The sequence below is a fragment of the Bos javanicus genome, chromosome X, assembly GCF_032452875.1.
Source record: "Bos javanicus breed banteng chromosome X, ARS-OSU_banteng_1.0, whole genome shotgun sequence".
NCBI classification, from domain to species: Eukaryota; Metazoa; Chordata; class Mammalia; order Artiodactyla; family Bovidae; genus Bos; species Bos javanicus.
The window spans coordinates 76,590,532-76,611,556 of record NC_083897.1 but is presented as its reverse complement, the minus strand read 5'-3'; the positions used below and the strand labels follow the sequence as shown (position 1 = coordinate 76,611,556).

The following is a 21,025-nucleotide window of genomic DNA, read 5'->3' as shown; positions in this document are numbered from 1 at the left end:
AGGAATCCCCTGGTTAGGACTCTGTGCTTTCACGCCAAGGACACTGGTTCAATCCCTGATAGAGGAACTAAGATCTCAGAAGCCACACAGCACAACAAAAAGAAAGTTGTAAAGGAAGTTCATTTCCACCTCAGAATCTTTGCAGTTTTACTGGCTATGCCTATAATCCCACTGCTTCACTTCATTAGGGTCTCTGTTCAAACATCACTTCCTAAAAGATGCTTTCCCTCTCTATGCTTCCTTAACATTATCTGAAAGTACATATTTCTTATTTTATTTGATTAAAATCTCTCTCTCCCACCAGATTATAAGCTTGTTGGGGGAGAAATCTTGTTATTTGCTGCTTTATCTCCAGACCCTACAACCGCATCTGGAACCTAACAGAACATAATATATATTTTTTTAATTCATGAATGCACAAGAACAGAATACCTTCATGTTCTTACCTGTAAAGTCTTACCAAGTCCCATGCAGTGGGCAAGAATGCATCCTGAACCTGGAGATTTCTTTGTTTTTTTTACAGACTCACAGCAGCAATCCCACATAAATTGAACACCTAAAAATGATATCTTTGTTAAGTTCAAATTTAAAGGTGCAAGTTAAAAAAATCTTCCTTCGTAAATACATCAAAAATATAACTAAAACTTCTAAGAAACAGAATTTTTTAAAAAGAGAGAGACAAAAATCTCTTAATGTAAATGAGATTTGTTTTACACACAACCCCCCTACCCACCGCTAAGGTTTATTAGAAAAAATGTTAACACAGGCACACAACAGGGTGACTTTCAGTCCTCTCAGGTATCACAGCAGACCTTTTCTCCATTCCCTGGGATGGTCCAAAGAGATAGATAAATAATCTAATAGAAACTTTATCCAAAGAGAGAATAGATCCCTATCGAATATACTTTCAGGTTTATTGAGTCAATCCAGGGTGGGATTTAATTTATCAGGAGCTAATTTATCATTTCTCCCTTTATTCAACACTAAAAACTGAACAAGAAATGGGCTTGCTACCTAAGGAGTAGGAACTACAGAATTTACTTAATGTATTCATTCACATACACACTCAAAATTGATTTATTGATTCCACTCAGACAAAGCAGAAGATAGGGATAATTGGATATCTTTCCAAAACCAATAAAGGAATATTATTAACAAAAATACTTGAAAAAGCATTTCCTAAAGAAAGCTTTTAGCTAACTGTACCTTTCCCTACCACACCACTGCCCTTAGCTAACCACTGCAGATTAGGTGAAATCCACTTGCTATATATATACCCGTTTGTGAGTGGCACACAATTTCCGTTTCACAAAACTTATTTTCTGTGCAATGTTCAATTTTGTTCTCCCTCATTAGCTTTTGCACTCCATAAGGGCAGGGATCATATCTGTTATGCTCACCAGTAAATGTAACTCCAGGTCTTAGCAGAATGTGAGGCACACTGGGGCCATCAAATATTGGTAAAATTTAACTAAAAACACTTTAACCATCTAATAGTTTCTTACCATCTACTTGATGTGGTTTCAATTTGATAACCATATTTCTATGAACCTGCACTAAAGGTTCTTTGGTTTCTTCATCTTCATCTAAAACCAACTTCGTTGTTATTGGACACTTAGTCGGTGAAGCATCTTCAATTTCTATCACCTACAAGAAAGGGAATCATAGATAGTTAAGCTCAAAGAAATCTTTTCAGCAATGGTGGAATATGAATCTTACTAAGGGAAGTTTTCCAAAATACAGACATGTCTACTTCCATACTAAAATCCAGTAATTTTTGTTCAGTAAGGCCAGGATGGATCATTAGTTTACACGTTTTCTAAAATAAAAAACCTCTACAAGACTCTGAATCACTGTGGTAATGTTGGTAATTTATTAATAGCTCATCGGTTTTCACCTTGAACACTTTAACACATGATACAAAGAGATGTGAGAAAAGGAGCACTCTAAATTAATCTATGACATCACCATTAAAATCTAAATAGACTGGTTCTATTCTTCTAGAGCTTCCCTGGTGGTTCAGATGGTAAAGCGTCTGCTGGCAATGCGGGAGACCCAGGTTCAATCCCTGGGTTGGGAAGATCTCCTGGAGAAGGAAATGGCAACCCACTGCAGTATTCTAGCCTGGAGAATCCCACAGACGGAGGAGCATGGTAGGCTACAGTCCATGGGGTCGCAAAGAGTCAGATACGACTGAGCGAGCTTCACTCACTTCACATTCTTCTAGAAGACATGTGAAAATGTGCAAGGAAACTTATGGTTACCACAATGACTGGTCATGACTAGTATTTAATTCAGGCAGTAGTGAAGGTAAATATAAATGTTTTACAATGTGAATGAAGACAGTCCAAAACAAGAACTGTCCCACCCAAGATTCCAAAAGGCTCCCACTGAAAACCACTGTAAATATATGTTGTGAAAGGGAAAAATTTTCAGAAACACTGGTATGAGAACCTCAGGCTCAAAAGCATAAGAATATATAACACCCTTTAATTGCAAAAGAGAAACAATCACTCCCTTTATTACTTGAAAGAAAACTTAAATACATATACATAAATACATGTGTCTGAATATATTTTTTTGCTATCTCATCCCAATGTCTATCCATTACATAGTATACTCACGGATTCATGTTGATGTATGGCAAAACCAATACAATATTGTAAAGTAATTAGCCTCTAATTAAAATAAATAAATTTAAATTAAAAAAAAAAGAACTGTATAAGCTAGGTACAAGTATTACCATTTTACAAATTAAAAAAAAAAAAAAAACCTGAGAGACTGGGAAGTTAAATAACTTATACAAGGTCATGCAACTCTTAAGTAACACAATACTAGGACTTATACCAAGAGGGTTAGGCTCCAGAGTCCATGAACTTAACCACTATGCATTAATACTTTAATAAAGAAAATGCTTATATGAACAGGTTTATGGTTCCATGAAAATCAATAAAGAGTCATGACTTTAAACTACGGACATTATGATGTTTAAGAATAAAATTTTAGGGAGAAGGCAATGGCAACCCAGTCTAGTACTCTTGCCTGGAAAATCCCATGGACAGAGGAACCTGGTAGGCTGCAGTCCATGGGGTCGCACAGAGTCGGACACGACTGAAGCAACTTAGCAGCATCAGCACACAGTTATAAGCATAATGTAGATGGATCCTAAACTACATATCATGTGTAACTCATAAATGAGATTGTGCTTACATGAAGAAACGATCCTCTTAAGTGCAGAATTAATGGACCTTTAGATATGCAGATGACACCACCCTTATGGCAGAAAGTGAAGAGGAACTAGAAAGCCTCTTGATGAAAGTGAAAGAGGAGAGTGGAAAAGTTGGCTTAAAGCTCAACATTCAGAAAATGAAGATCATGGCATCTGGTCCCATCACTTCATGGCAAATAGATGGGGAAACAGTGTCAGACTTTATTTTTGGGGGCTCCAAAATCACTGCAGATTGTGATTGCAGCCATGAAATTAAAAGACGCTTACTCCTTGGAAGGAAAGTTATGACCAACCTAGATAGCGTATTCAAAAGCAGAGACATTACTTTGCCAACAAAGGTCCGTCTAGTCAAGGCTATGGTTTTTCCAGTTGTCATGTATGGATATGAAAGTTGGACTGTGAAGAAAGCTGAGCGCCGAAGAATTGATGCTTTTGAGCTGTGGTGCTGGAGAAGACTCTTGAGAGTGAGTCCCTTGGACTGCAAGGAGATCCAACCAGTCCATTCTAAAGGAGATCAGTCCTGGGTGTTCATTTGAAGGACTGATGCTAAAGCTGAAACTCCAGTACTTTGGCCACCTCAGGTGAAGAGTTGACTCATTGGAAAAGACTCTGATGCTGGGAGGGATTGGGGGCAGGAGGAGAAGGGGACGACAGAGGATGAGATGGCTGGATGGCTTCACGGACTCGATGGACATGAGTTTGGTTGAACTCCGAGAGTTGGTGATGGACAGGGGGGCCTGGCGTGCTGCGATTCATGGGGTCACAAAGAGTCGGACACGACTGAGCGACTGAACTGAACTGAAATGAACTGGCACAATATCCTTTCTGTGTTGGTGCTTGTATTTAAGACTGTAAATCTCATCAGCTTTTGCACAGTTAATGTCTCTATTAGACTCATTAAAAAAGTATCTTCTATGGTTAATAAAATGTAAAGACTGCACCTGCTATTATGCTAGCTTTCATTCTTACATATTTTCACAGGGAACTTGCTTTAATGAATTTATTTTGAGAAGTTTTAAATCAATTTCTATGTCAGGATTTTACATTAATGTCCAGTAGGTGGTTAGATTTGTTCAATGTTAAAATAGGTATTACGGTAACTTCCTCATCAGTTAAATTACTAATTTAAAGTATAACATGTTTTTTATTAAGAGAAACTAACTTATAGAGTAATTTGGCTGAGAATAGACAACTGTTAAGGCCCTTTGTTGTACAGAATGCTGTGCTTTAATAAATCATGATGTTGTAATAGAAAAAAAAAGAATAAAATTTTAGCTGGTACTTTTTTCCTTATTTAGAACTGTAACTAGGAATGAATGATTACTTGATACTCACTATAGACATTTCCAAACATGAATAGAAGTATACAGAATAGCATAATGAGCCCTATCACCCATTATTCAGCTTCAAAAATTATCAACCTCTGGCCAGTTGTTTCACTGGCAGCCTCTCACTCATTCTCCAACTCCTCTGATCCCATAAATGATTCTGAAGCAAATCCAAGCAAGTATATTAATTCATCTGTAAATGTTTTAGAATGTCTCTTTAAAAGGACATTCTCTCTCTTTAAAATCATAACTACAGTATCATTATTACATGTAAAAATTATTTAAACAAGTCACAAATTTGTAATATATTACCTTGATAAAACTAGAATTATATACAAATCAAGACATGGTAGAGTATAAATAGCACTGGTCATCTAGATCCCAGCTCTATTTCAACAACTTATTTAAACTCTCTTAGCTTCAGTTTGTCCATGTGGAAACTAGGAAAGCTTATAAATAACTCTCATGAGGTAGTTGTGGTGATTAAATGAGGCAAAGAAAACAAAGTATCAGGCACAGACTAAGTATTCAACAAATTTTTATTGTGTTCTACCTTGGATGTATCCCAGCTTCATAGTGCTGTGTCAAAGACATAAGCCAAAATGGAAAATTATCTGAATGTCTTGTCCTGTTTGCAAGGTGTGGTGGGCAGAACCCTAAAATGGCCTCCAAGATTCCAATCCTCTGCTGTAAACATTCTATATTACTCCATTCCCTTGGGGGTGACTGAGATCTGTAACTATAATCATTCCCATAACTGGGCAACTAATCAGTTGATCTGACATAATCAAAAGGGAGATTCCCTTAGATGAGGTGGGCTTAAGCAAGGTAAGCCCTTTAAAAGATTGATGAGTAAGAGATGTTCTCTTACTGGTCTCCAAGACAAGCAAACTGCCACACTATAGAGAAGTCTACAGTACTTAAGAACCTCATTGCCAGAATCACAAGGAACTTAATTCTGCCAACATGTGAGCTAGAAAAAAGCACAAAGTCTTAGATGAAAATTGCAGCTCTGGCGAACATCTTCAATTTCAACTTAGTGAGAAACTGAGCAGAAGCCCCAGCAGAGTCAGGCTCAGCTAAGCCACTCTCAAATTCCTGATTTATCGAACTGTGAGATAATAACTTTGCTTTGTTTTTAGCTAAGCCTGATAGTTTTTTTTTTTTTTAATGCACAGTAGAAAACTAATATATAAGGCTTTAACTAAGACTTCTGAACCATATGTTCATAAGTGATATGGATGACATTTTAGCTATTAAGCACAATCTTTGGGATTAGAGATGAATGAATCTTCAACCTGAATGGAGAAGATAATTTACAAAGAAATGGTCTACTTATCTGTGACTAAGTACATGTGTTTATGCACTAAAGGTACAACTTAAGGAAAGTTTATTTAACTAATAATAGACAGAAAGAAATGAAATGAGAGAATTTAGGAGAAATAAATTAAGCTATAGTAAAGAATAAATAAGGACATGCATCCCATGTCTGAATTGAAAAAGGAAAAGAAAACATGAATACAAAATCATTTAGGCAACACACTGAAAAGGCTGAGCCCCATTTCTTCTGATGGAGATTAAGTACTATGATGCATGATGGAGTATTAGGGACCAAATCTGTCCTCCTGTTGTAATCAATTAGAAAAGTAGACAAAACATATGAAACAAACATATGACTTTGGATTATAGGAACCAACAGGACACCGATACCTGAGAGAAGAAAAATCAATGAGGGCCCTAATCCCTCTTGATTGCTACCAGAAGGTACATTTCAGAATTTAAGATAACTCAAGCAGAACTCTGGAGTTGTGCTGAGTTGGGGAAACAGAGGTCAAGCTCAGAGAGCTGGAAAAAATACAGAGAAATCACAGAGAGAAAAGAGCTATAAAAAAAGACCTCCAGAAATCAAAATGGGAGTCATTTTAGTCTTGAGTATTACAATGCACATGAAGAATGAAATTCCACAAAGCCAGACAAAGTGTGACCAAAAAGTCATGAAGCAAATAGTCCCCAGTGATCATATAGGTCTGGAAGGCATTCAGTTTTAAACAAGGTAGAATATGATCTTCATACTAACTCAGGGCATTCAGTAGAGAAAAGACAAAGGCCATACATTAGCAGTGGGGCAAAACCATTCATAAACTACAGGGACACACCTTAAGATCCTACATGTTATGTATAGAGCAACTAAACCTGTGCACCACAACAACTGAGCCCATGCTCTAGGGCCCTTGTGCTGCAACTACTGAGCCCACAAGCTGCAACTACTGAAGGCTGTGAGCCTAAAACTCGTGCTCTACAACAAGAGAAGCCACGGCAATAAGAAGCCCACACACCACAACTAGAGGGTAGCCCCTGCTTGCTACAACTAGAGAAAGCCCACACAGAGCAGTGAAGAACCAGCACAGCCAAAAATCAAAAAGAATAATTAAACTGAACTAATAAGTACCTTAAATATCTATACAGAACAATGCCAGCACTCTCCCATAGAATACAACATACACTCAACAATACCTGATTTACAATGTCTAGTTTTTAATAGGAGAAGGTAATGGCAACCCACTCCAGTACTCTTGCCTGGAAAATCCTATGGACAGAGGAGCCTGGTGGGCCACAGTCCATGGGGTCACGAAGGTCAGACACGACTGAGCAACTTCACTTTCACTTTTCACTTTCATGCATTGGAGAAGGAAATGGCAACCCACTCCAGTGTTCTTGCCTGGAGAATCCCAGGGATGGCGGAGCCTGGTGGGATGCTGTCTATGGGGTTGCACAGAGTTGGACATAACTGAATAGACTTAGCAGCAGCAGCAGTTTTTAATAAAACATTATTAGATACATCAAGAAAGAAAACTATGAACAATAATCAACAGAAAAATCACTTAACAAAAATGGTAAGAAGTGACAGAGATGTTCAAATTGGCAGACAAGCACAATAAAGCAGATGTAAAATGTGTTCCAACACTGAAAGGAAGATGTGAACACAGTGGGAAAAGAAATACAAGCTATAAGAAAGATCCAAATGTAATTTCTATGTAATAAAAATATAAAAAATAAATATTTAATATGAAAAACTCACTGAATGAGATTAGCATCATACTGGAAAAGAAGAAAAGATCTTGCTTGAAGACAAAGCAAGAGGAACTACCTAAAATGAAATGGTGGGGGGAGGGGGCAGGGGGAGGAATTGAAGAAACTAGTGGGAAAATGCTCAGCAATCTAATACATATGTAATTAGAGTCTCATATAGGAAAAGAACAGAAAACCTTGTCTGAAGAAACAATGGTCAAAACTTTCAAAAATTTTGATAGAAACTGTAAGTCCACAGAACCAGCAAGTTAAAGGAGCACCAGCCAGGATAAAAACTAAGAAAATCACAGCCATCAATTCCTGAAAGTCGGTGATAAATAGATAAATTTTCACAAACCATTAAAACATCAAATCATTTTAAAAAAGAAAAAAAGACACATTACATACACATGGGTGGGTTGAGGGGCAAAAATAAAGACAAGAAACAACATGTCATGAAGAAGCAACATCAAGAAAAAGCTAATAACTTAGAATTCTATACCCATGGATTATAACATTCAAACACTAAGGGAAAAGTAAGATGTCAGCAAAATGACAAGAAACAAGCTCTAAGCTCCTGTTTTCACACAGAAATATAAAAACAAATGAAAAATGAAAAAACTTTAAAATCAGAAACTGTTTGAACCAACTTTGTCAGAGTTCTGGAAAACAGTCAAAGGTTTATAGCAAACAAGTAAATGACCAGTCAAGAAAAGGCCATTTTCAAAGTGGTAGTAAAGTTTTATAGTATCTTTACTTGCTCTTAACCCACTACCTCTTAGTGAAGTGATAGTCTTATTCTTGAAGCAGCAATAGCCTTGTGGACAGTTTCTTCCCTCAAACCAGAGAGAGTACAGTATAAATTATTTGCTAGTTATTGTGTACAGCTATTCTAACCTGCCAGAGGATAACTGAAGGAATGACATAAAATTCTTACTACTGTTTCACCTAACTTAAATTCTAATGGGAGAAACAGAAGGAAATGCTTAAAGAGAAAAAAATAGTTACAAGGCAACTGTAAACCCACAGATGCCAGGGCCAAGACATTATACACGGAGAAATACAACTGATCATCTAAGGCCCAGAAAAGAAGCTAGGTAAGACTCCTGGAATTTAGGGCATTTGAAACTAGCAAAACATATAGAATAATTTAAAAAGCCATGTTTCCCCGGAAAAAAAAAAAAAAAACACTGAGCAAACCTCAAGTTTTACCTTCAGAGGGATCCTTGGCTTAACTGTAAGCCTAGTTAAGTACTAGAGAAGTATTCCAGTACAGAGCTAATTTAAAAAGACTGAGAAGAAATCAGCATTCAAGGAAATCTCCCTCAAAACATTAACAGAACACTAGAGAAAGGAAAAGAGCATTAAGTAATGATGTACAACAATAAACAAACTTTGTAAAAATAAATGAGGAGAGTCTCATAACAATCAGACAGTAACAACTAAAGAAAAAAATACAAAAAATCCTTGGAAAGGGAGAAAACTTAACTTCCAGAGTTATCACATTATAATAGCTAAACCCCCAATGGCAATAAAAAAAAAAAAAAAAACCCACAAACCAAACAATGAAACAGGAAAACATGGGCAATTCAAAATAAGAAATTAAAATAACAGAAAACATCCCTAAGAGGTCCTCAACAACGGACTCATTACACAAAGCAAAACTGGGCACAATCTAAAAAACATCAAGAAAAGATACAAAATGGGGAATATCAACAAAGAAGTAGAAATTACAAACAAGAACCAAACAGAAAATCTGGAACTGAAAAAGAAAAAAGTGAAATAACTTTAAAAACAATTCAGATATGAGCAGGAAGAAGAATCATTGAACATGAAGGTGTCAACTGAAATTATCAAGTCTAAGTAGCAGAAAGGAAACAGAATTAAGAAAAGAGAGAGACCAAGTGACTTGTGGGATATCATCAAGCAGACCAATACGCATATTATGAGAGTCAAAGGAGAAGAAAAATACAGGCAAAAGGTTATTTGAGGAAATAATGGCCAAAACTTCCGAATTTGGGGTAGCCTGAGTAAAGACCAGGAGCTACAAATCCAAGAAGCATAACAAACTTGAACTGAGATAAACTAAGAGACTCAGACTAACCACATTATAGTTACACCTTCACAGTACAAAGACAGAAAGAATCTTGAAAGTATCAAGAGAGAAGTGATCTATCACAACAGGGATCATCAATAACATTATCAGTTTATTTCTCATCAGAAACTTGAAGATCAAAAGGCAGTGCAATGATATATTTTAAACTACTGAAATAAAGTAACTGTCACCTGAGAATTTTATATTAAACAAAAGTATCATTCAAAATAGAGGGAGAAACTAATACATACTTAAACCAAGACAGTTCATTAAAAATAGACCTACACAACAAAATTTGCTAAAGTGAAGCCTTTGGGCTGAAATGAAAGAATACTGAAAGATGGATAAAGAACTATCCATATGTATGGAAAACACACACGGCCAAAGTTGGTTTGTAATTCCAAGTTTACTTTCTATAGAATTTAAAAGACAAACCATAAAAAGTAACTATATGTTACTGGGGCATAAAATATATAAAAACAAAATGTGCAACACGAATTATATGCAAGGGGAAATGGGGCTGTATAATACATTTACAATATTTTTCCACGTGATTAAAGTTAAGTTCATTAAATTCAAACTATAACATTATGACTTTAGGAGGTTACATCTAATCCCATGTTAACTACAAAGAAAATATCTATAAATTACCAAGAAGATATAACAATCATAAAGATAAATATACCAAAATCAGAGTCCCAAATTATATGAAGCAAACACTGACAGAATTGAAAGGAGAAATAATAGACTGTTCTACAAAAATAGTTTGGAGACATAATACCCTACTTTCAGTAATAAATAGAATAAGCCAACTGAAGATGGAAACACAGAACTTGAACAACAATGTCGACCAGTAAGTCCTATCAAAGAGACCACTTCATTCAACAACAGCAGAGTACAAATTTTCTCAACTTCATGTACACTTCTTAAGGACAGACCACATGATAGGGCACAAAACAAGCCTTAATAAATTTTAAAACATCAAAAACATAAAATTAACAATACTTCAAATAAAATAAAATATAAAATAAAATAAAATGAAAAAGCTTATCAACTTATTAAAAAATTAAATAAAAATTTAAAATCTCCAATCACAACAGAATGAAACTAGAAATCAGTAACGGAAGGACAATGGGAAAAACGCAAATATGCATCATTTAAAAATGACACTCTTAAATAACAAAAAGGTCAAATAAGAAATTACAAGAGACATTAGAAAACACCTTCAAATTAAAATTAAAATAGAATACTAAAGCTTGTGGAATTCAGGGATTAGAAAAGAAGTAAAATTCTCACTGTTTTGAGATGATATTATACTATAAATAGAAAACCATAAAGATGCTATCAGAAAATTACTAAAGCTAACCAGTGAATTTAGTAAGTTGCAGGATACAAAATGAATACATAGAAATCTCTTTCATTCCTATACACTAACAATGAAAACTCAGAAAGACATTAAGGAAACAATCCCATTCACCACTGAAACAAAAAGATAAAATACCTAGGAATGAACGTACTTAAGGAAAAAAGGGGCAGTATTGTTGTTGTTGTTGTTATTGTTCAGGGGTAAACTGGGTCCTAATTGTTGCAACGCCATGGACTGCAGCATGCCAGGCTGCTCTGCCATCACTATCTCCCAAATTAATGTCCATTGAGTTGGTGACAATATCTAAACATCTCATACTCTGCTGCCCCCTGCTCCTTTTGCTTTCAATCTTTCTGTTCATCAGGGTCTTATCCAATAAATCAGCTCTTTGCACCAGGTGGCCAAAGTACTGAATCTTCAGATTTAGCATCAATCCTTCCAATGAATATTCAGGGTTGATTTCCTTTTGGATTGACTGGGTTGATCTTCCTGCTGTACAAGGAATTTCAAGAATCTTTTCCAACACCACAATGTGAAAGCATCAATTCTTCAGTGTGCAGCCTTATTTATGGTCCAGCCCTCACATCTATAATTGACTACTGGAAAATAATAGCTTTTATTGATGGACCTTTATTGTCAAAGTGATATCTCTGATTTTTAATACTCTGTCTAGATTTGTCACAGCTTTCCTTCCAAGGAGCAAGCATCTTTTAATTTCATGGCTACAGTCACTGGCGGCAGTGATTTTGAAGCCCCCAAAAATAAAATCTGTCACTAATTTCACTTTTTCCCCTTCTATTTGCCATGAAGTGAGGGGACCACAGGCCATAATCTTAGTTTTTTTAATGTTGAGTTTTAAGCCAGCTTTTTCATGCTCTTGTTTCACCCTCATCAAGAGGCTCTTTAGGTCCTCTTCACTTTCTGTCATTACAGTGGTATCATCTGCATATCTGAGGTTGTTGATGTTCCTCCTGGCAATCTTGATTCTAGCTCCTGATTCATCCAGCCCAGGATTTCTCATGAGGTAACTCTGTAGAGAAGTTAAATAAGCAGGGTGACAATATACATCCTTCTCATACTCCTTTCCCAATTTTGAACCTGTTTGTTGCTCCACATCTGGTTCTAACTTGGTTTCTTACCTGCATACAGGTTTCTCAGGAGATAAGTAAGGTGGTCTGGTATTCCCATCTCTTTAAGAATTTTCCAGACTTTGTTGTGATCCACATAGTGAAAGGCTTCAGTATAGTCAATGAGGCAGATGTTTTTCTGGAATTTCCTTCCTTTCAAACAAATGCTGGCAATTTGATCTCTGCTTCCTCTGCCTCTTCTAAACCCAGCTTGTACATATGGAAGTTCTTAATTCACATACTGTTGAAGCCTAGCTTGAAGGATTCTGAGTATAAACTTACTAGCATGTGAAATGACAGCAATTGTATGGTAGTTTGGACATTCCATGGCATTGCCATTCTTTGGGACTGGAAAGAAAACTGACCTTTTCTTGTCCTGTGGCCACTGCTAAGTTTTCCAAATTTGCCAGCATACTGAGTACAGCACTTTAACAGCATAATCTTTTATGATTTGAAATAACTCAGCTGGAAATCCATCACCTCCAATAGCTTTGCTCATAGTAATTCTTCCTAAGGCCCATCTGACTTCGCACTTAAGGATATCTAGCGCTAGGTGAGTGATTACACCATTGTGGTTATCCAGGTCATTAATACCATTTTTGTATATATCTGTGTACTCCAGCCACCTCTACTTAATCTCTTCAGCTTCTGTCAGGTCACCATTTCTGTCCTTTATCGTACCCATCCTTCCATGAAATGTTCCATTGATGTTTCCAATTTCCTTGAAGAGACCTCTAGTCTTTTACATTCTATTGTTTCCCTCTATTTCTTTGTATTGTTCATTTAAGATCTTATCTCTCCTTGCTAGTCTCCGGAACTCTGCAATCAGTTGGGTATATCTTCTCCTTTCTTCCTTGCCTTTCACTTCTCTTCTTTCCTCAGCAATTTCTAAAGCCTCCTTAGACAAACGCTTTGCTTTCTTGGCACTGCCTACTGTACAAAATTATGAACCTAAAACCAAAATGGATGTTCAGGCACTTGTCTATCAAATCTAATCCCTTAAATCTATAAATCACCTCCACTGTATAATCAAAAAGGATCGGATCTAAGTCATACTTGAATGGCCTAGTGGTTTTCCCTACTTTCTTCAATTTGAGCCTGAATTTTGCTATAAGGAGCTCATGATCTGAACCACAGTCAGCTCCAGGTCTTGTTGTTGATGACTGTATAGAGCTTCAAGGAGAGAAATGAGGCATATACAGAAAACTATAAGACATTTTTGAAAGAAATCAAAGACTACACAAATAGATGGAGAGATACACCATGTTGCTGGATTGGAAGAATCAACATTGTGAAAATGAATATATTACCCAAAGCAACCTACAGATTCAATGCAATCCCTACTGAATTGCCAATGGCATTTTTCACAGAACTAGGACAAACAATTTCAGAATTCGTGTGGATACACAAAAGGACCCGAATAGAAAAAGCAATCTTGAGAAAGAAGAAAACAGCTGAAGGAATCAACTTTCCTAACTTCAGACTATACCAGTCATCAACACAGTATGGTACTGCCACAAAAACATAAATATAGACCAGTGAAACAAGACAGAAAGCCCAAAGATAAACCCATACACCTATGGGCACCTTATCTTCGACAAAGAAGGAAAGACTATACAATGGAGAAAAGACAGGAAAACTGGACAGCTACATGCAAAAGAATGAAATTAGAACATTTCCTAATATCATACACAAAGAAAAACTCAAAATGGGTTAAAAACCTAAATGTAAGACAACAAACTATAAAACTTTTAGAGGAAAACATAGAATACTTTCTGACATATATAGACTTTCTATGACCCACTTCCTAGAGTAATGGAAATAAAAACAAAAATAAACGAATGGAACCTAATTAAACTTAAAGCTTCTGAACAGCAAAAGAAACCATAAACAAGATGAAAAGACAATCCTCAGAATGGGAGGAAATAACTGCAAATGAAGCAACTGACAATAAATTAATCTCCAAAATATACAAGCAGGTCATGAAGTTTAACATCAGAAAACAAACATCCCAACGAAAAAATGGGCATAAGACTTAAATAGACATTTCTCCAAAGAAGACATAATAATAATGCTAATTTTTCTCAAACTCTTCTAGAAAACTAAAGAGGAGGGAATATTTTCTAATTCATTCAATGAGACCAGCATTACCCTAATTTAAAATTTAAAAGATAAACTATAAGATTCTCTGTGAATATAGACTCAAAATTATTCCACAAAGTACCAGCAAACAAAATTCAACAGTATATATTACACAGGATTATACAAAATGGCAAAGAAAGAAATTGTTATGACACAGGATTTGGCAATGATGCCTTAAATAAAACATAAAAAGCACATGCAATGAAAGAAAAAAAAATAGATCAACTGGACTTCATCAAAATTTCAAAATTTTATGCCAAGGATACTTATCAACAGAATTAAAGATAATCCATGAGATGGAGGAATATATTTGCAAATCACATATCTGATAACAGACTGATATCCAGATATATATAGAACCCCTACAATACAACAATAACAAAAACAACACAATTTTTAAATGTGCAAAGGATTTGAATAGACATTTCTCCAAAGATATACAAATAGTCAACACATGAAAAGATGCTCAACATCACTAGTCATTAATAAGATGCAAATCAAAACCTTAATTATCCAAATTCTTTCATCTCCTCTTATCTAGAAAAGCACTAAACTCCTTCACAGTGACATCATCTCCTCATGAAAAGCAGAAAAACTTTTTTTTAAGATAAATGCTTGATTTCACAAAGTTTCCCTTCACCACCTTACCCCACTATCTCTTAGAGCAGTGTCTCAGAGCTATCTGAGGTGCTGTCTCCCTCAGTGCAGTCCCAATTTTGCCCCAAATAAAACTTAACTTCTTAAAAAACAAAACCATAATGAAATACCACTTCATGTCCATAATGTTGGCTATTACAAATGGGGTGGGGGGGGGCAGAAAAAGGTAAGAAAGAAGAGAAAGAAAGGAAAAGAAAAAAAAGAAGTGTTGTAAAGATGTAGAGAAATTGGAACCTGTATGCACTGCTGGTGGAAATGTAAAAGTGGTGCAGCTGTTGAGGAAACGATGTGATGACTCCTCAATGTTCCTTAATCATTCCACTTTTGTATATATATACCCAGACGCATAGAAAGCAGGAACTTGAAGAGATATTCATATATCCATGTTCCTAGCACTATTATTCCCAACAGCCAGAAAGTGTAAGAAACCTAAAATATACATCAACAGATGAATGAATACCCAGATGTAGAGTGGACTTGTGCACACAGCAGGGGAAGGAGAAGGTAGGACAAATTAAGAAAGTAACACTGCCATATATGCATTGTCATGTATAAAATAGAGAGCTAGTGGGAAGTGGCTATATAACACAGGGAACCCAGTGATTCTGTGAGCCCAGATGGAGAAGGTGTGGAGAAAAGGGAACCCTCTTGCGCTCTTGGTGGGAATGTAAATTGATACAGCCACTAAATAATACAGAATTGAGATTCCTTATAAAACTAGGAATAAAGCCACCATATGACCAGCAATCCCACTACTAGGCGTAAACCCTGAAGAAACCAAAACAGAAAAAGATACATGTATCCCAATAGCTAGAACAGTGCTGTTTACAAGAGCTAGAACATGGAAGCAACCCAGATGTCAACAGATGAATGGATAAAGAAGCTGTGGTTCATATATACAACAGAATACTACTCAGCCATAAAAAGGAATCCATTTGAGTCAGTTCTAATGAGGTGGATGAATGCAGATCCTATTATATGGAGTGAAGTAAGTCAGAAAGACAAAAACAAATACTGTATACTAATACATATATATGGAATCTAGAAAGATGGTACTGATGAAATTATCTGAAGGGCAGCAATGGAGACACAGACACAGAGAAAGACTTATGGATCACCAAGGGGGGAGGGGAGGATAGGGTGGGATGTATGGAGAAAGTAACATGGAAAATTATATTACCATATATAAAATAGACAGCCAATTGGAATTTGTTATATGACAATGAAAACTCAAACTGGGGAGGGGTGGAATGCGGAGGGAGATGGGAGGGAGATTTAAAGAGAGGATATACGTATACCTATGGGTGATTTATGTTAATGACTGGCAGAAACCAACACAATCCTGTAAAGTAATTATCTTCCAATTTAAAAATAAACAAATTAAAAATTAAAGAACACAATTTTTTTTTAAAAACAGACGAATGAATAAACAAAATGTGGTATATGCATACAATGCAATGTTCATCCTTAAAAACAAATGAAATTCTAATAGTTGGTACAATATGAATGAATCTTGAAAATATTCTGTCATGTGAAATAAGACAAAAGGACAAATATTGAATAAATCCACTTATATGAGGTAAATAAATAGGCAAATTCATAAGAGACAGAAAGTAGAAGAGAGGTTACAAGAGACTAGTGGAAAAAGGGGATGGGGTCTAGTTTTAAATGGGTACAGAGTTTCTGTTTGGAATGATGAAAAAGGCATTGAAAAGGATGGTGATGATGATTACACAACATGTATTTCACTGACCTGTGTACTTAAAAATAGTTAAAATAATAATAAAATTTTTAAAAAGAACCCAAAGAAGCACAAACAAAATAAGTCATTCCAATACGTAACAGGATACTCCAGTTTAGTGAAAACCTTGAAACAACCTAAGTGTACCTCAAAAGAAGATTTGGGGAAGGCAAGGTTGACAGTGATATGTCCATTCAACAGATAAGTTTTGCCACAGTTAAGGGCAGACACAAGCTACTGAGGAAAAAACACTCTCCAAATATTAAGTAAAAAGAAAAAAAGGCAAGGTGAAGAAAACCATGAAAATATATACATTTCCCAATTCCATGGTATGTCAAAAACAAAATGTAAACTTAAGATTGGTATATTTCACTCTAAGTAAATTTTTCATAAAAATAAAAATTCTAAATAAATATCAATTCTAATTAATGATATGCAACCTAAAGCATTTAGGTTAAGTGAAATAATGTTTGCAACTGACTTTCAAATGCATAAAAATATAATGAAGGATAGAGAGCTTAGTAGATAAATAGTCATAAACCAAGTATAGTGAAATATCAACAGAAAAATGTAGGACATGAGTTTATGGGAAATCACTGTGAAATTCTGTAAACCTAGCAGTGTGTTGGAACTTTTCATAGCAAAGTACTTGAAAAATAAGATGGTATGACTACACCATATTCAAACAGAGTAGATTTCAGATGAAAAATTAGCAGTGTTTAAAAGGGACTTTACATACTGATAATGGATCAATTCATGAGAAAGACATAATAATCCCACAAGTAGATGTACCTAGCAGAGCTTTAACAAAATATGAGAAAAAACAGAGAAGTACAATGAGAAAATGACAAATTGACAATTAAACTTGCAGACTTCAAATCTGCTCTATGAAACAAAATATCATTAAGGATATAGAGGATGTGAATGTAATAAATCAACATAACCTAACTGAAATTTATAGAATATTTCACACCACAAAAGTAAAATATTTGCATGGACCATCATTTTCTGGGTCATAAGAAAAACAGAAAGAGTAAAAAGCAAAACACAAAACATCAAAATTCATACAGTTCAACATTTAAAATAATATGAACATTGGGGAATTTTATATTATTTATAGATTAAAAAAGAATCAACAGTCAAAAGCCACCTTAAATAGCTATTTAAAAAAAGGAAACTGTACCCAGAGAAAAAGTGACAACACAAAATCAGAGTGAAAAACCAATGAAATAGCGAAAGGTAAAATAATAAGAAAAAAATCACTAAATCCAAAGCTGGTTTTTTTGAAAGGATAGTACAATCTCTAAACCTCTAAAGAGACTAATCAAGAAAAAAAAAGATAAATTATCATTGACAGAAATGAAAGATGAGCTATCCTAACAGGATCTACAAAAAACAAAAACATTAAAAAAGGAATATTATAAACAAATTTATTTGAAACAATACATTTGACTACTTAAATGAAACAGACGAATATCTCAAAGAAAAATTTACCAAAAGAGATCAAAAGAGAACAGATCATCTAAATAGCCCTATATTTATTAAAGTAATAATAATAACTTATTAAATACAATCTGTTTAAAAATTTTAAAAAACTCAGAAAACTCAGGAGAGTACCTTTACTGGAGAATTCTAGCAAACATTTAAGAATGAAATGCTATCTATCTTATAAAAAATACTTATAAGTAGAGGAGACAGGAGCATTTCCCTTTTCGTTTTACATGAGAACAGTATTACTGTAATAAAAAATGCAGAAAGATATACAAGTAAAGGAATTTATAACCCAACATGCCTACTTAAAAGTGAGGTAAAACTCCTGGTGAAACAATATAAGAAAAGAAATACAACAATATATAAAAAGAGTAATATAAGATGACCAGTGAGGCTTATTCTGGCAGTGCAAGACATTTTCTAGATTATCCCACAGATACATTAAAATGCATTTGAAAAAATTAACCATCCTTTTGGTGGTGGTGGTGGTGTTTTATGTATAGACAACATGATTGAATACGTAGAAAATCCTTAGGAATCTACCAAAAAGGTTACTAGAACCAGTAGGAGAATATAGTAAGCTCACAGAACACAAGGTCATTAAATCATTTGAAATTTCATTTACCATGACAACAGAAAACATAAATTACTTAAAGATAAATTTAGAAAAATAAGTGCTAGTTATGTACAATGAAAACCATAAAATGCTGCTAAGAGAAATCAAAGAAGAGCTAAATAAATGGGAAATATACAATATTTACATAATTGTAAACAAAATCTGTTAAGATGTCACTAGAGATCCAAAAAAATCCCCATAAAAGTTCCAGGAAGATTCTTATTAAAAATTGACAGGATATTAAAATTCATAAGGAAATATGAATAACTGAGTATACCAAAACAACTCTAAAAATGTGGAACCAAGTTGTAGAAATTACAGTATACCATTCCAAGAATTACTATAAGGTTACAGTAATCAAGACAGTGTAGGAATAGCTTAAGGATAAACATAAGTATCCAAATGTAACACAACACACAGTGAGACCTTCTTAGGTTCCTGATTCATAACAAATATTTTTATAAACCACTATTATGCTTGTGATGTAAATGAAAGAATTTTTAATATTAACTAGACATTTGACATTATGAAATTATTATTAATGTTTAAGTGTAATAATGATACTGTGGTAATGTTTAAAAGTAATTATCTTTCAACAATATATTCTGAACCATATATAATCAAAATGATATGATATCTGAGACTTCTCAAAAATATTGTTAAGGTAAGAGAATAGATGAAAAAAAAACTAGCCGTGATGCTGGGAAAGACAGAAGGCAGGAGGAGAAGGGGATGACTGAGGACAAGACAGTTATGCCATCATCAACTCAATGGACATGAGTCTGACCAAGCCCCAGGAGATGGTGAAGGACAGAGAACCCTGGTGGGCTGCAATCCATGGGATTGCAAAGAGTCAGACATGACTGAACAACTGAACAAGTTCAGTTCAGTTCAGTTCAAAGAACAGATGAAAAAAAAACTAGTCATGTGTTGCTAATTTTTTTTGAAAGTTCAGTAAATTATTTATTTGCAATCCCTAACCACATAACATCATCATCATCATCTAAAATCTACAATTACTTTTTTATTACCATATGCCTGGTATTGTGCTAAATGTTTAATGTGGATTATTTCATTAAATCTTTTGACCACTCCTATAAGGAAGATATAATTTGCCTTATTTCACACATGAGTAATTAAGTAAATTGCTTTGGGTCAAAGAATTAAAACATCTGAATATGAATATGTATCTAGTCTTTTCTTCCTGTACCACTTGACAAAATAAAGACCCACAATTACTGACTGATACATAATAATTCTTGAATAAATGAATTGAGCACAATGAGAAATGAAGATTGGCCCTGGTCACTCAGAAGTCAGAAAAACAGACCCTAGTCAGTAACTGAATTGCAACACACTGACTAGTACAGAGCAAGCTGTTTTACAAGTGTGTCAGCAAAATTCCAGCTTATTTGTGCAGATGGTGACTGCAGCCATGAAATTAAAAGATGCTTACTCCTTGGAAGGAAAGTTATGACCAACATAGATAGCATATTCAAAAGCAGAGACATTACTTTGCCAACAAAGGTCCATCTAGTCAAGGCTATGGTTTTTCTTGTGGTCATGTATGGATGTGAGAGTTGGACTGTGAAGAAGGCTGAGCGCCGAAAAATTGATGCTTTTGAACTGTGGTGTTGGAGAAGACTCTTGAGAGTCCCTTGGACTGCAAGAAGATCCAACCAGTCCATTCTGAAGGAGATCAGCCCTGGGATTTCTTTGGAAGGAATGATGCTAAAGCTGAAACTCCAGTACTTTGGCCACCTCATGCGAAGAGTTGACTCATTGGAAAAGCCTCTGATACTGGGAGGGATTGGGGGCAGGAGGAGAAGGGGATGACAGAGGATGAGATGGCTGGATGGCATCACTGACTCGATGGACATGAGTTTGGGTGAACTCCGGGAGTTGGTGATAGATAGGGAGGCCTGGTGTGCTGCGATTCATGGGGTTGCAAAGAGTCAGACACGACTGAGCAACTGAACTGAACTGAACTTCCTCTCTCACTCTCACAGTGCCAATATAATCTTTCTTCTTCCTTTCCTTGCTTTTCCTTCTACAAAATGGTGCTAAATTGCCATTTGCTGTATAGTCACCAAGTTGTGTCTGACTCTTTGAGACATCATGGACTGGAGCCTGCCAGGCTCCTCTGTCCATGGGACTTTCCAGG

At 35.3% G+C, this 21,025-nt stretch overlaps 1 protein-coding gene across 10 annotated transcripts in view; it reads right to left on the bottom strand.

The window, feature by feature from the left end:
* The window catches only part of ATRX (ATRX chromatin remodeler), a 286,342-nt gene that overhangs the window by 111,147 nt on the left and 154,170 nt on the right, over positions 1–21,025 (bottom strand). For all 10 annotated transcript variants that reach the window (XM_061409663.1, XM_061409658.1, XM_061409661.1 and 7 more), the window contains 2 exons: positions 1,506–1,647; positions 447–556 (listed from right to left, as the gene is read on the bottom strand). In XM_061409663.1, the coding sequence (XP_061265647.1) occupies positions 447–556; positions 1,506–1,647 (252 nt within the window). The remainder of the gene's footprint in view (positions 1–446; positions 557–1,505; positions 1,648–21,025) is intronic.